Source organism: Mustela nigripes, chromosome 7, assembly GCF_022355385.1.
Source record: "Mustela nigripes isolate SB6536 chromosome 7, MUSNIG.SB6536, whole genome shotgun sequence".
NCBI lineage: Eukaryota > Metazoa > Chordata > Mammalia > Carnivora > Mustelidae > Mustela > Mustela nigripes.
In genome coordinates this window covers 26120613-26136043 of record NC_081563.1, presented here as the reverse complement: position 1 = coordinate 26136043, position 15431 = coordinate 26120613, and the positions used below count along the sequence as shown (strand labels likewise).

General features: G+C 40.0%; 1 protein-coding gene and 1 pseudogene across 8 annotated transcripts in view; one reads left to right on the top strand and one right to left on the bottom strand.

Moving 5' to 3' along the window:
- Positions 1-15431, bottom strand: part of BIRC6 (baculoviral IAP repeat containing 6) — a 225714-nt gene that overhangs the window by 179040 nt on the left and 31243 nt on the right. For all 8 annotated transcript variants that reach the window (XR_009405279.1, XM_059405398.1, XM_059405400.1 and 5 more), the window contains exons 4-6: positions 7090-7283; positions 4258-4369; positions 1800-1882 (exon numbers count right to left, since the gene is read on the bottom strand). Coding sequence is in view for 7 of the 8 variants with exons in the window: in XM_059405398.1 (XP_059261381.1) it covers positions 1800-1882; positions 4258-4369; positions 7090-7283 (389 nt within the window). In the remaining variant the exon portion in view is untranslated. The remainder of the gene's footprint in view (positions 1-1799; positions 1883-4257; positions 4370-7089; positions 7284-15431) is intronic.
- Positions 11457-12222, top strand: LOC132022276 (glyceraldehyde-3-phosphate dehydrogenase-like; annotated as a pseudogene).

Genomic DNA, 15431 nt, shown 5'->3' with positions numbered 1-15431 from the left:
CTGATTTTCTTCATTGTTGGATAATAGATTATATGCGCATGCCACCCTTTATTTGACTATTCCATCCTGACAAACATTTAAGATGATTCCAGTTTTTCATTGCAGTTAACCATCCACTTTATTCCTCCTTGCATATAAGAAGAATTAATTCTCTCAGGTAAATAAGTAGAAGAGGAATTGCCAGATAATAGGACATGCTCATTTTATTTTTTAAAAACTTCAATCTCCCTCCAACTAGCTCTATCAACTCCTGCCATCAAAATATGAGAGTCCTATTGTCTACCTGCAAGTGCTCCTTCCCCCGCCCTGTACAGATTCACAAGGTACCTAGGCTCAGCTTCCCAACTCTCTTCAATCCTGTTCCCTCCTATCCATTTAGAACGATGTTCTCAAGCCCTCAGAGATGCTACCAATTGCTTAAATTTGAGGAATCCTGAATCATGGGGCAAGAAGTGATAGAATCCTTGACTCCCTACCATGTCAAAAAAGACCGGTTTTGGGGCGCCTGGGTGGCTCAGTGGGTTAAAGTCTCTGCCTTTGGCTCAGGCCATGGTCCCAGGGTCCTGGGATTGAGCCCCACATCAGGATCTCTGCTCAGCAGGGAGCCTGCTTCCCCCTCTCTCTCTGCCTGCCTCTCTGCCTACTTGTGATCTGCCAAATAAATAAATAAAATCTTTTAAAAGAAAAAACAGGTTTGACAGCACAAGCTGAATATTTGAGTCAATTTCCTCCCCCCAAAATATTTATGAATAAAGTTACATTCTATAATGTCCTGGTAAAACTCTTCAGGGCTGGGTGAAATAACTGAGGATCAGTCCGAGAAACTACAAAATACATGTTAAAATGGTTTCTATATATATAAATAGTTTCTAGGGGAAAAGATTGAGTTCCAAACAGAACCTTAACCTACACTGAAAACTGCACATGTTCAACTCTTAGTCCACAGATAGATGCAACTTCCATTTTTCATACAGTAAACCCTACTGCAAGCTGGAATCTATATGTACACTCCGACAGGCTTTAGCTAGTTCACTCCATACATATCAGCTGATTAACATTCAGAAATCTCAAACTAATTTTACTACAAATCCTGGCTCCATCACTAATCAGCCATATGCCCTTTGGCAAATTTTATTTTCCTTATTTAGAATGGGATAATTTCTATCCCTCCTATAAAATGAAGATAGTAATACCTAAAATATGAGAATTAAACAAGTCAAAAATATATAAAGTGCTTAGGATGACACCTGGTACATAGCATTATATAAATATTTGCTCTTATTATTACTATTTCTATTTCTATTAATAAGGCCTCAGTTATTTTTTTAAAAATTAGGTTTCAATACATGATCTCTAATGTTAACCAAGTTCTAAACGTTCACCTATTAGAATTCAAAATCACCACCAACTCCCGAAAATTACTTCAAAGTTAAAAATGTAACTCATAAGGCCCTGCTCATGGATTCCCTACTGACAGGCTGCCAGCAACTGACCAAGATCACACTGCTGAAGTTAACCATGCTGTATCAACTTACTTATCAGAACCTTCTGGTTCGCGGCCTAATTCTATTCTATGGCACTTCTCCCATGTGGATTTTAGGAAGTCAAAGACCTTGGCTACTCTACACCAAGTGATGGGACAGAGCAAAGACAGTGTTATCTCATTCTCTTACGACAAGAGCAAAAATACAGATGGAAGAAGGCAAGAATATCATTCTATCTAGATGAAAAACGGAAAATTCAGAAGCTTACTTATAGGATGAATTTAGCCTATTATGTCCAGAAAAAGCAACACTCACCAAGGTTCATCAGTAGGCTCCCAGCAAACAAGACACACACTGCAAGTAAAGCACATGGCTCTGTCGTCTCCAGATGAGGCAGGCTGCAAATTCATGATGAAGACAGTTACGGTTAATAGTAAAATATCCTTTTAATAAAAACTTCTAAAAACGTTCATAATCTTGGGTAAAAAAGCACACTGAGGAAAAGACAATTAGCCTATACACTGATTCCAAAAATATAGTGAATGCCCAATTGTTTTAAAAATTTACTGCTTTACTTAAAAAAAGTGTGTTTTATCAATAAATGAGCACTAAAACATGGAGGCACACACATACTCAGTCTCTAATCTTAGCATCTTCTAAATGTGTTACTGAAATGGTTGAAATAGAGTCTAATGTATTTCATTATTAAAAACTGAATCTCATACAACTGCACATGAAAGGCAAAATAAAAAGGAAAAGCAAAGTGAACCTAATTCATGTATTCTTTAGTTACACAAGACAAAATGTCATATATATAAAATAATACATCAAAATCTGAACTAAAATAGGGGCGCCTGGGTGGCTCAGTGGGTTGGGCCGCTGCCTTCGGCTCAGGTCATGATCTCAGGGTCCTGGGATCGAGCCCTGCATCAGGCTCTCTGCTCAGCAGGGAGCCTGCTTCCTCCTCTCTCTCTGCCTGCCTCTCTGCCTACTTGTGATCTCTATCTGTCAAATAAATAAATAAATAAAATCTTTAAAAAAAAAAATCTGAACTAAAATACAGTTCTGATGACAAACATTACTATTTTTGAGGACTCACTCGACTTAGCACCTACTATTCATATAGATGTAAATTCATTTACATTTTTTTAAATTAAGAATAATCAATCCCGGGGCACCTGGGTGGCTCAGTGGGTTAAAGTCTCTGCGTTCGGCTCAGGTCATGATCCCAGGGTCCTGGGATCGAGCCCCGCATGGGGCTCTCTGCTCAGCAGGAAGCCTGCTTCCCTCTCTCTCTCTCTACCTGCCTCTCTGCCTACTTGTGATCTCTGCCTGTCAAATAAAATTTAAAAAAAATTTTTTTTAATTAAGTTGAAAAAAAAGAATAATCAATCCCTAACACAGGCAGAAGATTCTAGAAAATCTTTGACTTGATCTCTTTGCAAGGATGGAATACAATGAACAAAAATTCAACAGAAAAAATACCAATGCATCACTTCATAGAGACTGTTTCAGGAAATGACACCAAACAACAATAAAGACAAATTATCAGGAAAAACGGTCCATATTCAAACTTCAAGTTACAAAAATAATTTCAGTAATTCTAGGATTAGCCAGCCTCCAAACTGATATATTTTTATTTTCTTTTTTAAAGATTTTATTTATTTATTTAACAAAGATCAAGAGTAAGCAAAGAGGCGGGGGGGCGGGGGGGGCTCCCTGCCGAGCAGAGAGCCCGATGCAGGGCTTGATCCCAGGACCCTGAGATCATGACCTGAGTTGAAGGCAGAGCCCACTGAGCCACCCAGGCACCCGCAAACTAATATATCTTTAAATGTAAATCTGACAGACCATGAACAAAAGTCAAATATGTATGAATTTCTGATTTAATTTATTTAAGATATTCCAAATACTTCAAGACAACTAAGGAATAATCACTCTTCAGATTCTTTACAATAGTTACTTCAATATATTTCAAAGTTTAGTTGAATTCTAAAATTAAGTAAGCACGCTTAAACTGACATGTAAGTATTAAATTGCTTAGATTCTTTAGCAGTGGTAAGCCATTCTACCCCACCCAGTTTAAGCCTCCCTTTAATACATAATCCCCATCTGAAGTCAATTTTCTTAACTTTCCTCTACTTTAGCTCAGTGAACCTCTCTCTTAATGTCCCACTCTCATCTTTTTGTCACACGAATCCCTATACTGTACACTCTCCTCTTTTCCTACATAAATCTCTTTTCCTTGACTAATCATTCCCCTTTCTGTGCAATTTCTTAATCGGTTCTTCAACATATATATTCAGACTGCACTGTACCACCTGCAATACCCACACAGAAGTATGTGGGTAATTTATATCCCAACCAAAATTAGAGTCCGACCAAAATTAGAGTTTCAGGAGTAACTGCAGTGTTACTTTTGTTGCATTATCCTCAGTATCTACTACTCTGTTATGAATGCAGAAATCAAGAAGTGAAAATAAACACACATCCAATGAGAACACTTTCCAAAAAGCAAATCTGAAGAATACTGCCTGGCTTCTGAAAGAGAATAGTTATGAAGCATTAACTCAGTTGTTAGTTACCTGTAACAAACTTTTTTTTCTCTTTATGCAAAGGTACAAGAATAAAACAAAACTCACACAAATGCATACACACAAGCACACAGTGAGGTTGCATAAAGCAAGTTTTTTGAGAAAGTATTAAATGGTAATGATTTTACTGAAGACTACAAAAACATACTGAAAAAAAATGTTTTTTGAGTCTTTTTTACCTGATGATAAAATCCAGCTTGAGCCATGGGATCTGGCTGTGCCCATCGATAGCCTACATGAGGCCATGAGGTAAACGTCTCCCGTCTGTTGGCTTCACTATACATCAGCGATCTACAGTAAACATATTTTATGTAATTGAAGTTAGGTATCAAATTATAATGGCACTCCTACTTAACAATGAAGACAAATTTTACTATATTATCAACAAAATCGGGGAATGGTCTAATGACTTTATATTTTAAACTAAAAACCGATCGCTTTTAGGAATTTCCCTTAAACACTATAGAAAAAAGAAAACTATTGAAGGCTACAACTGATAATTTCCAGGCATAGATTAAATTAATGGATGTTGCATAATTACGAAGCAGAGACCACAAAATCTGGAGACATAAAGACAGTCATATGCTTTTATCATGTGCCAAGTCTGCATAAATGGATAAAACCACAACCAAAGGAACAGTGGTTTTATCTCAATCATGTTGAGAAAGTGTTTTCCAGTTGAATTTTAATTTTTTTTTAGTTTTTTAAGTAGAAAGCAGTTTTCTTTCTGTTCTTTCTCCAGAGAAATCCTTTTCCAGCAAAGCTGTACTCTCCACGGAATTACCAAAAAAGAAAATCTTCATATATGTTCTCATATTAAAATATATTACCTCATTGAGAGTAAACGTATAACCTAAAGTATTTTTTTAAAGAGTTGCTTTAAAAAAAATTTTTTTTAATTTACTTTAAGTTAGCTCTGTGCCCAACATTGGGCTTGAATTCATGACACCAAGATCAAGAGTGACATGCTCTACCAACCGAGCCAGCCAGGCACTCAACCTAGAGCCTTAGTTCAAAGAATGATACCAAACTTAGAATAAGTCCAAATGCTTTCAAGAAAGAAAGGACTGTAAGCAAAGGTTACTCTTCCAAACACAAAAGTGCAAATGATAACAGGAAAGAAGAAAAGGAAAACAAAGTGGAAAAGGTCATCACAGTGAAACCAGAAAAATACATTTCTCTAAATTCTTCCCAAAATTAGCACATAATTTCCTATACTATTGCTAGTAAGCTTAGGTTTAACTCATAGTTGTGTTCTGGTTTGAAAAAAACAAAGTTGTTGGGTTAGAAAAGCCTTATCATTTACAGGCTATAGATGTCTTCAGGATTTGTGTCAGAAAACCACCCACTTATTTGTATTACCAAACAAAAGAGCAATAGCATCTAACAGACCCTAACTCAAACCTCCAACAGACCTGAGTTCATGAATGTCCTCCTAAGTTCCTAGATTCATTCTTAATGAAACAAATACCAGACTACATCAAAATTAGTATTTTGAGACATTTAAACACCTCCAAAAACACAATATCCTATCCAGTGAATGCATTTCCTAAAATAAGACATTCACCACAGCTTGCAAAGATTTCTTTAGAAACCCAGCTACTATTTGCAAAGAAAATAGCTCTGAAGGGCTGCTTTATAATCTCAAGACAGGCACAGCTCTAGGAAAAGAAATACTTATTCCAGGTACACTTCCCCCCCTCTCCAGACATCTTCTAGGGAATATTTTACCATATCCCATATCACCTGGTAGCTATTCAGATTATTCAGATTAAATATTCATATTAAAAATGATAGTTTCTATATTTACCCAAAAGACTGAAAATGCAGTATTACATTCTCAAATGTTAATACAACCAACAGAAGTTATTTACATAATAACAGAATCACTCCACAACAAAAAATAGGCAAGTAGTCAAGCAGAAGTCTGTTTACCAAGAGCTAAGCTATTAAGCAAACTAATATAAGAGCCACACTTAAAAGAAGTTAATATATTCAGCAGGGGCTTTGCCAATATCAGCATGAAAAAAAAGCGTAAGAAGTTATAATTTACATCCAGTGAAAATGTGAAATGGTACGTGGGAAGGCAAAGTAAACTTATCAGAACTGCTAAATTTAATATTTCCTTATAGCATTTCTAAACTTAATACTTTTGGTAAGAATCTAATGTTATGGGGCGCCTGGGTCACTCAGATGGTTAAGCATCTGCCTTAGGCTCAGGTTATGATCTCCAGATCCTGGGATTGAGCCGGCGAGCTCCCGGCTTAGCGGGGAGTCTACCCCCTGCCTCTCCCCCACAACCCACTCTCTCAAAATGAATAAATAAAATCTTAAAAAAAAAAAAAAAAGAATCTAATGTTATTTCAAACAGAAATCATTTAAGTTTTTAAATGAACATATTAGTGGCTTTTTAATTAGTTTTGTACAAAGCAAGACCTCAATAAATCTCTACTGAAGAAAATAATGGTTGAGGTATGATTTCTGTAATACGCTGTTTAAATCCAGGTCAGGCAGCATAAAAATCTTAATTCAAAATTGCCCTAACTGGTGCTCGCTTCGGCAGCACATATACAAAATTGCCCTAACTGATTTAACTCTCTTCTTTTTGTAAGTAGGAAATAATATATGGCTCTTATACATAGGTTCTGGCACAGCTTTTCAATTTATGAAAATTCATCTCAAAGGTCACAAAATTTCATCAAGCAAAATAATTCTTATCTATTGAATAATTACATTTTTAAGGAGACTCAAATATTTACTAAGTACAGAGCTGGATTTTTCAAAACAGTTTTATAACCCCTTTAAATACCTTCCAAGCACCAAGAGAAATTGTTTAACAGCAATTCAAGTACTAATTCACTTCAGTATTTTGTATGAGAATCTGAATGTTTTCCAAAATATTTTGATGAAATACATTTTGAATCATAATTAAATTTTTGTTATTCTTGGTTAATCCAAAATCCTAATCAATTCAATTTCACTGTAACATCTCTTTATAAGCAAGTTTATACCTGTCCACAGAACGGCCTGGCCCCACTCCAAGTTCTGGACGAGCACTAGGTAAGAGGTAAGACAATCTGTCCATCACTGAGGATGCCACAGGTAAGGCAGCAACATTTTGATTTATTTTCTTGAGTTCATTCACAATGGCACTGGCAATGGACTTCAACACATGATGAGGAAGATGAAATGTAACTGTGGCCCACTGAAATAAATTGGGAATGTAAGCAAAGGAAAATGTACTCAACAGTTTAAACCAAAACTGTAACTTATACATTATAAAATAAAGAACGATTCAGCAGGCTCGAGTTACTCCACTAATTCATTATTCAAAGCAGGAGCTTGCAATCAGTAAAAAAATGAAACTTCAATTTAAAAAAGCCAGCTTAGAACCTGATGGTAACACATCTTCTTACACAAGCATCAATGATTTAGGATAACAAAACTCACCCATTATTTTTTATATTCCTCCAGCACATTTACAATGTTAAGCACAAACTAGGTGTTCAAACCTCTCTGTTTATAAGAATGTACTTGTACAGTGTAGTGCTACCGTACACATGCATAGGCATATGAGGATTTACTTCAGTTTAGCAGATGCTTATGTATTTATTGTGGTCACTATACCCAGAGTAACGAAAAGCAAGGCTCTTGTAGTCACACAGACTTGGACTCCAAGATCATCTTCACCATCAACTATGTGACCCAGGTCAAATTAATTTCAGTCTCCAGCTTCTGTAATATGAGGAAAAATGGGGTGCCTGGGTGGCTTAGTTGGTTAAGTAACAGACTTCAGCTCAGGTCATGATCCTGGAGACCCAGTATGGAGTCCCACGTCATCTCCTCATAGGATTCGCTGCTCAGTGGGGAGTCTCCTTCTCCCTCTGACCCTCCCCCACTGTCATGCTTTCTCTCCCACGAAAATAAATAAATAAGATCTTTTTTAGAAAGAGAGAGGAAAAATAAATACCTACTCACACAATTTTTTTTAAAGATTTTATTTATTTATTTGACAGAGATCACAAGTAGGCAGAGAAGCAGGCAGAGAGAGAGAGAGAGAGAGAAAAGGAAGCAGGCTCCCTGCTGAACAGAGAGCCTGATGTGGGGCTCGATCCCGGGACCCTGAGACCATGACCCGAGTCGAAGGCAGAGGCTTAACCCACTGAGGCACCCGGGCGCCCCCACTACTCACACAATGTTCTTATGAAAATTCAAGTGAGAACTGGTATAATGTTTAATACAGTAAGCATTCAACAAATATTAATTATAATTACTTAACATTAAAATTATTTTAAAAGGAAGCATAGATGCTAAGTATTATCCTTCTGGAGAAATAAGTCTATAAAATAATTTCATTTCTATATCTTTCCTTGCTCACCTATGGTTTCCACTCTGTCTAGTACATTCTAGGCAGCCTACTAAATTATAACTTATCCATATAACTAGAAAAACTTTTGGACAGAAACAGGACTTGAATTGCTAGAAAGAAAGAAAGAGTGACAAAGAAAATGAAAGCCTCCTATTTTGTTCTTAGAACTAATCCATTCATAGATCCAGAGCTCCTTGTCTGAAATCCCTCGAGAAAGGGCACTGCAGTAACGCCCAGCATACGCTGTAAATCGTACTCCAAACATTCCACAAAGGTACCTGCAGATGTGCACTAGTCATGTAGACTGGGAAACAGAAAATAGTGTGAGCTTTCAGGCTTTACAATGAAGTAGCACTGAACTGATGTAAAACATTACTGTGGTGTTTTAGTGCAAGTAGGAACTTAGGATGGTCAGACGGTTAATGGCGTTTTGGACCCAAGTTATCTCCGTGAGCTCTGGGGAGCCCCATATCTATCTTGCAGTTATTTGTCCAGTTCCCAAAAGCGTAACTAGACGAGATATAAAATAGGCAACCAGAAAATTTCCACGATGTTTCTCTAGTCCTCTCTAAGAACTATGAAAGGAAGGAAGGCCAAGTGGAAGCCCCTCGAACTTCCATTCTCTACAAATCGACTAAACCAAAGCAATACCACATTCCTGAGGAAATTTCTGAGATTAACACCATTGTAAGAGACCTGAAAAATAAAGGGGAATTCAGACTATGTCACCTTTGTTTAACTGGCCTGTTTGGCCTATGCAAAATGTAAATGAATCTGAGAGAAAAACTGTGGACTCTAAACTGTCAGGAGACGTTAACTGCAGCTGTTATTCCAGATGGGGTACCTTTACTAAAGCAAATCAACAAATCCTTGATATCCGGTAGGCAGCTACAGTCCTCTGAAATACCTCTTTTCTCTATACTAATTTTTAAGAACCATCCAAAAGCAGCCTGGTTTTATCTGGCAGTAACAATCAATCTTCGGTCCTACCCTGGGACTGTGGCTCATGTTCTCTCCCGTATGTAGTCCACCACACTGGCCTACTGCATCATGCTGTAACACACTCTAACGTCACACTGATAGGTCCAGATAAGAAGTAGCCAGGAACTCACATGCCTTAGCAAGACATATGCAAGCCAGAGAGGATAATAATGCCCAAAAAACTCAGAGTCCTACAACCATTGTAAAGCTCCTGGAAGTCCAGTGGTCTGAACATGTCAGAATATTTCCTCCAACATGAAAGACAAGTTGCTACAACTTACAAAAGCAAACAGTGAAAAAGAGGCATAATGCTTGGTGGGCCTACCTGGATTCTGAAACCGCTCTTGGCAGATTTCAATGCGCTACCCTAACTCAATTATCTAAGAATACAGGCACAGACCAAGAAGCTCTGCAGCAGGTCCTGGCTGCACACAAGATGTTCAATTTTACCACTGACATATTCCCTGACACTAGAAGTGTGTATGGCAAGTAAAGATCCTGAAAGGCCTGTCCGGCAAGCTGAATTAGGACAATCACTGGCACAATGCTAGGGTAAAGCCACACCATTCCCTGTAAACGTAACTGCTCTTTTCAGAAACAATGTCTGGCTTCTCAGTCCCTGACAGAAATTAATACCAATCCATGATCTGTGCGATCAGAGGCAACTGGGGGGCTCAGTCAGTTAAGTGTCTGACTCTTGATTTCAGTTCAGCTCTTGATCTGAGGGTCATGAGATCAAGTTCCGCCTGGTGCTCTGCACTCACTGGGGACTGCGGGAGATTCTCCCTTTGCCCCTACTCCAGCTCACACATGTGCGAGAGCGCTCTCTCTCTCTCTCCCTCAAATCAATCAATCTTTAAAAAAAAAAAAAAGCCTGTGTGATCAGAGCTGTCCATCATAAACTAGATGTGAAATGACATACCAAACCATAATACTAGGAACAAAAGACAAGTCTCTTTTCATTGAGTGGTTTCAAGAGATCATTCTTGAGAAAGTCCAACAGGCCAGTTTTGGACAAGCTGAATAAACAAGTAACCCAGCTTTCTATAATACCTACTCTTGTTTTAACCCCTCCTTCTCATTCTACACTGATGGCTTCACAGAGAACTCCATACAAGGTACTTGTGGAAGAAAACCCTTGGCTCTGATGCACAGATGGCTCTGCATATTTGGCTGGTACCACCCTAAAGAGATGGCTGCAACATCCGAGCCCCAGTTAGGACAGTGGTGAAGGTAAATCTCAGCGGGCAGAACTTCGACCAGTATATGAGGTTGTGCTCTTTGTCTGAGATTGAGAACTGCCCATAAGTGAAGATCCTCACTGATCAACAGACAGTAGCTAATGTTTTGGCTGGATGGTCAGGCATTTGGAAAGAACAGGACTGCAGTCAAGGGTAAAGGTCTAAGAACAGACCTCTCAAAATAAACAGATTGGGAAAATATTTATGAGGTACACAAATGCTCATTCAAAGACATCTGCTTCCAAGGAAATGGGCAAACTACACACATTGTATGAATGTCACTTACCCTCTCTCCATAGCCACTCCCAATGCTTTGCTCAATAGACCTGTACGCAAAGTACCACGGAACAGAGACGGAGATATGTACAGGTCCAACAACACAAACATCCCCGCACCAAGACTAACCAGGCTACAGTATTACTGACTGCCTCATCTACCAATAGCAGATACCAAAGCTGAGCCACCAATGTCACACCATTTTCCAGGGGGAACAGCCTGCTATCTGATTATAAGGATTATATTGGATTCCTTCAGCCATGGATAGGGCATCAACTTTTATTCACTATAATAAATAAATGTTCTGAATATGCATTTACTCGTTCTACCTACAATGCTTCTGCCATTCTATTAAACTACTGCCTGTGAACTAAGAGAATGGCTTATGCACTCTCATGGTATTCCACACAACTTTGCTTCTGATCAAGAAAGCACTTCAGGCTCTTTGCTCTTCCCCGTTCGACAGACAGCCCATCTTCAGGTGCAGTGCCAGCCACGTGCCCAAGACAGGATGGTGAAGGTCAGAGTGAACAGATTTGGCTGTATTAGGCGCCTGGTCACCAGGGCTGCTTTTAACTCAGGCAAAGTGGATGCTGTCGCCATCAATGACCCTTTCATTGATCTCAAGTACATGGTCTACATGTTCCAGCATGATTCTACCCACGACAAATTCCATGGTGCAGTCAGGGCTGAGAACAGGAAGCTTGTCACCATTGGGAAGTCCATCTCCATCTTCCAGGAGCAAGATCCCACCAACATCAAATGGGGCAATCCTGGTGCTAAGTATGTTGTGGAGTCCACTGGGGTCTTCACCACCTTCACCTGAAGGGTGGGGCCAAGAGGGTCATCATCTCCACTCCTTCTGCTGATGCCCCCATGTTCATGATGGGTGTGGACCATGAGAAATACAACTCCCTCAAGACTGTCAGCAATGCCTCCTGTACCACCAACTGCTTGGCTCCTCTGGCCAAGGTCATTCATGACAACTTTGGCATCAAGGAGGGTCTCATGACCACCGTCCATGCCTTCACTGCCACCCAGAAGACTATGGATGGCCCCTCTGGGAAGCTGTGGCATGACGGCCGAGGAGCTGCCCAGAACATCATACCTGCTTCCACTTGTGCGGCCAAGGCTGTAGGCAAGGTCATCCTGAGCTGAACTGGAAACTCCCTGGCATGGCCTTCTACGTCCCCACCCCCAGCATGTTTGTCGTGGATCTGACCTGCCTTCTGGAGAAAGCTGCCAAATATGATGACATCAAGAAGGTGGTGAAGTAGGCATCAGAGGACCCCCTCAAGGGCATCCTGGGGTACACTGAGGATCAGGTTGTCTCCTGCGACTTTAACAGTGACACCCAGTCTTCTACCTTTGATGCCGGGACTGGCGTTGCTCTCAATGACCACTCTGTCAAGCTCATTTCCTGGTATGACAATGAATTTGGCTACAGCAACCAGGTGGTGGACATTATGGTCCACATAGCCTCCAAGGAATATGAGCCCCCTGGATCACCAGCCTCAGCCAGAGCAAGAGGAAGAAAGAGGCCCTCAGCTGCTAGGGAATTCCTGTCTCAACTTAACCCCCAAAACACTGAGAATCTCCCAACCTCCACTGTTTCCATCCCAGACCCCCTGAAGAAGGGGAGGGGCTTGGGGAGCCCTACCTTGTCATGTACCATCAATAAAGTATACTGCATTCAGCCAAAAAAAAAGAAAAAAAAAGCACTTCAAAGAAAAACACAAAACTAAACAAAACCAGCAAGAAAAACAAAGCAATGGGCACTTGCCCATGAAATTGACTGGTCTTACCATGTTATCCTAGGAGCTGGCCTGACAAAAAAAAGTGTAGTGCCCTACCAGAATCTCATTGTCAGTACTAACTGGAAGAGAGGTTCTACCTTACAGGGTGATGAATATGCTTAGACTCAAAACAAAACAAAACCACAACAAAAAACACCTAACAATTTCTCCCAATAGGGTCGCTATTACACTTAATACCCCATTCAAAGATTTTTTTCAAGCTTTAAGTTTTAACGGTCCTACATGCCAAGGGAGGAGCATTCCACAAGGAGTATAATGATCCCATTGAATTATGTGTTAAGACTGCTACCCAGCAATATTGAGTTCCTCCTGTCACTCCCTCTCTCTCTGCCTGCCTCTCTGCCTACTTGTGATCTTTCTCTGTCAAATAACTAAATAAAATCTTTAAAAAAAAAAAGAAAGAAAGAAAGAAAGAAACCAAGGTGGGAGGTGGGGCACCTGGTGCTTGGTCAGTTAAGCATCTGCCTACAGCTCAGGTCATGATCTTGGGGTCCTGGGATCAAGCTCCACATTGGGCTTCCATTTCAGTGGGAAGTCTGCTTCTCCCTCCCCCTCTGCCCTCATCCCTGCTTCCACGCATTTTCTCTCTCTCAAATAAATAAAATATTAAAAAGAAAGAAAAAACAACCAAGGGATTCTTTAGGGTGCCTCTAAGTCCTTTCATATCCAATAGTAAAAGTGCACAGGTGATTACAAAAACTAAAACAGCTCCACTGAGAATTTAATCCTGCAGAAGTGAAGACTTGGGTGGGTCACTCCACCATGCAAAGACATCTGCCAGCAAAGTGCTGCAGACAGATACAAAATAGGGAGTAGAGGGAGGTTGTAACTAGCAAGTATATCCTTTTGACCAGTAAAGAACTGAGGGATATAGTGGCTATGAATATTTTCTTCCCTTCTTAGTACACATGATGGATGAATGTAGATTCAGAACCAGACACACAGAAGCAGACAGACATAGAGACTTATTTCACGCAAGAATTTTGGATGTAATTAGTCTTTAGGTGGCACAGTTCTATTACCTGAACAGTAGAGACCTAAAAATAATTAAATTTTAGTAGTTAGTATCACCTAGGGACAGGTAAATTATCTATCAGAACTTTGTGTCTCTCATCTCTGGGGATAGGGAGAAGGAATCTTCATTTGTAAAAAGTAAAAACAGGGGTGCCTGGGTGACGCAGTGGGTTAAGCCGCTGCCTTCGGCTCAGGTCATGATCTCAGGGTCCTGGGATCGAGTCCCACATCGGGCTCTCTGCTCAGCAGGGAGCCTGCTTCCTCCTCTCTCTCTGCCTGCCTCTCTGCCTACTTGTGATCTCTGTCTGTCAAATAAATAAATAAAATCTTTAAAAAAAAAAAAAAAGTAAAAACATAGTATTTTTGTTGTATTAAAAGTTCAAATATGCACAGAATATATGTATGGAGATGCTGAGTACCAAAAGGGTACACTGTGACAATTATGAAACTACTATCTCTCAGTTCCAAACTGACCCTTTATTTCTCTTCCCTATCATCTTAAGGCTGGGACTCTGCAAAATGCCTTTCTTCTTTCCCAGCCAGTTTCCTGGCTGTCCGGTTCTGACAAAAGGAACACAGGATGGAAACTGGAAAGCATGATGAGGGCGGAAAAGACTTCCCCAGGCTATTACTTGTCACAGCTGTCGATGCTGAGTCAGCACAGGGCCTGGTGGCAGCCAGTCTCCTGCGTTTTATTCTTCTAGTCTCCTGCGTTTTGTTTACTTAGCATTCCCAGAACCCGTCTCACAGAGCTCCTCAGAGGTGGTGACACCAGCCAAACAGCACTCTCTTCAGAGATCCATGTCTCAGCTCCTCGAGTGCTGTTCCCCAAGCTCCTGAGGTACCATCTGGACAGCGGCTCCTCCTGAGAAGCCTGGATCCCAAACCCACAAAGCCTATTCTTAAGTTTGTAGGTGCTGACCACCCTAAGCTCCTTCCTTCAGACCTAGGTGACAGCTGCTTCCCGGCATTACTCTCTGTGTGCTTCCTCAGGGCTTCCTTTCCACTTCTTCAGTTCTCAGACACATGTTAAAATCAATTCCTTACGATAAATTCTTTTTGTTGGAATGCATAGTATGGTTTCTGTTTTACTATATAAAATGTTCCATCAATGGAATAAAAGTTAATAATATCATGGTAAATCTCTATTAAAAAATCCAATATTAGGAAGGATGCAGCTGATCTGAGGAGTAATATGAAAGATACTCAAAGATACATTCTTAAGTGGGGGAAAAAAAAGCAAAGTGTAAACTATAGTCTGAATATGTGTGTCCCCTCATCCCCAAATTCATCTGTTGAAATCTTAACCCCCAAAGGTGACGGTATTAGTAGGTAGGGCTTTTGGGAGGTACTTAAGTCAGGAGAATAGAGCCCTCTGAATGGAATCAATGCCTTTATAAAAGAGGCTCCAGAATGATCCCCTGAGACCTTTCCATCATCAGGACACAGTAAAAAAGCAAGTACAAAAAAAGATTTCACTAGAAAGCAGCCATGCTGGCACCCTGATCTCAGACTTCCCTGCCTTCAGAACTGTGAACAGTAATAAATTTCTATTATACATAAACGACCCAGTCGGTGGTATTCTGTTAATAGCAGCCAGAACAGATGACAGTACATCAAATTTTGGTACAGTTACAATTGTACTTAAGAAAAGA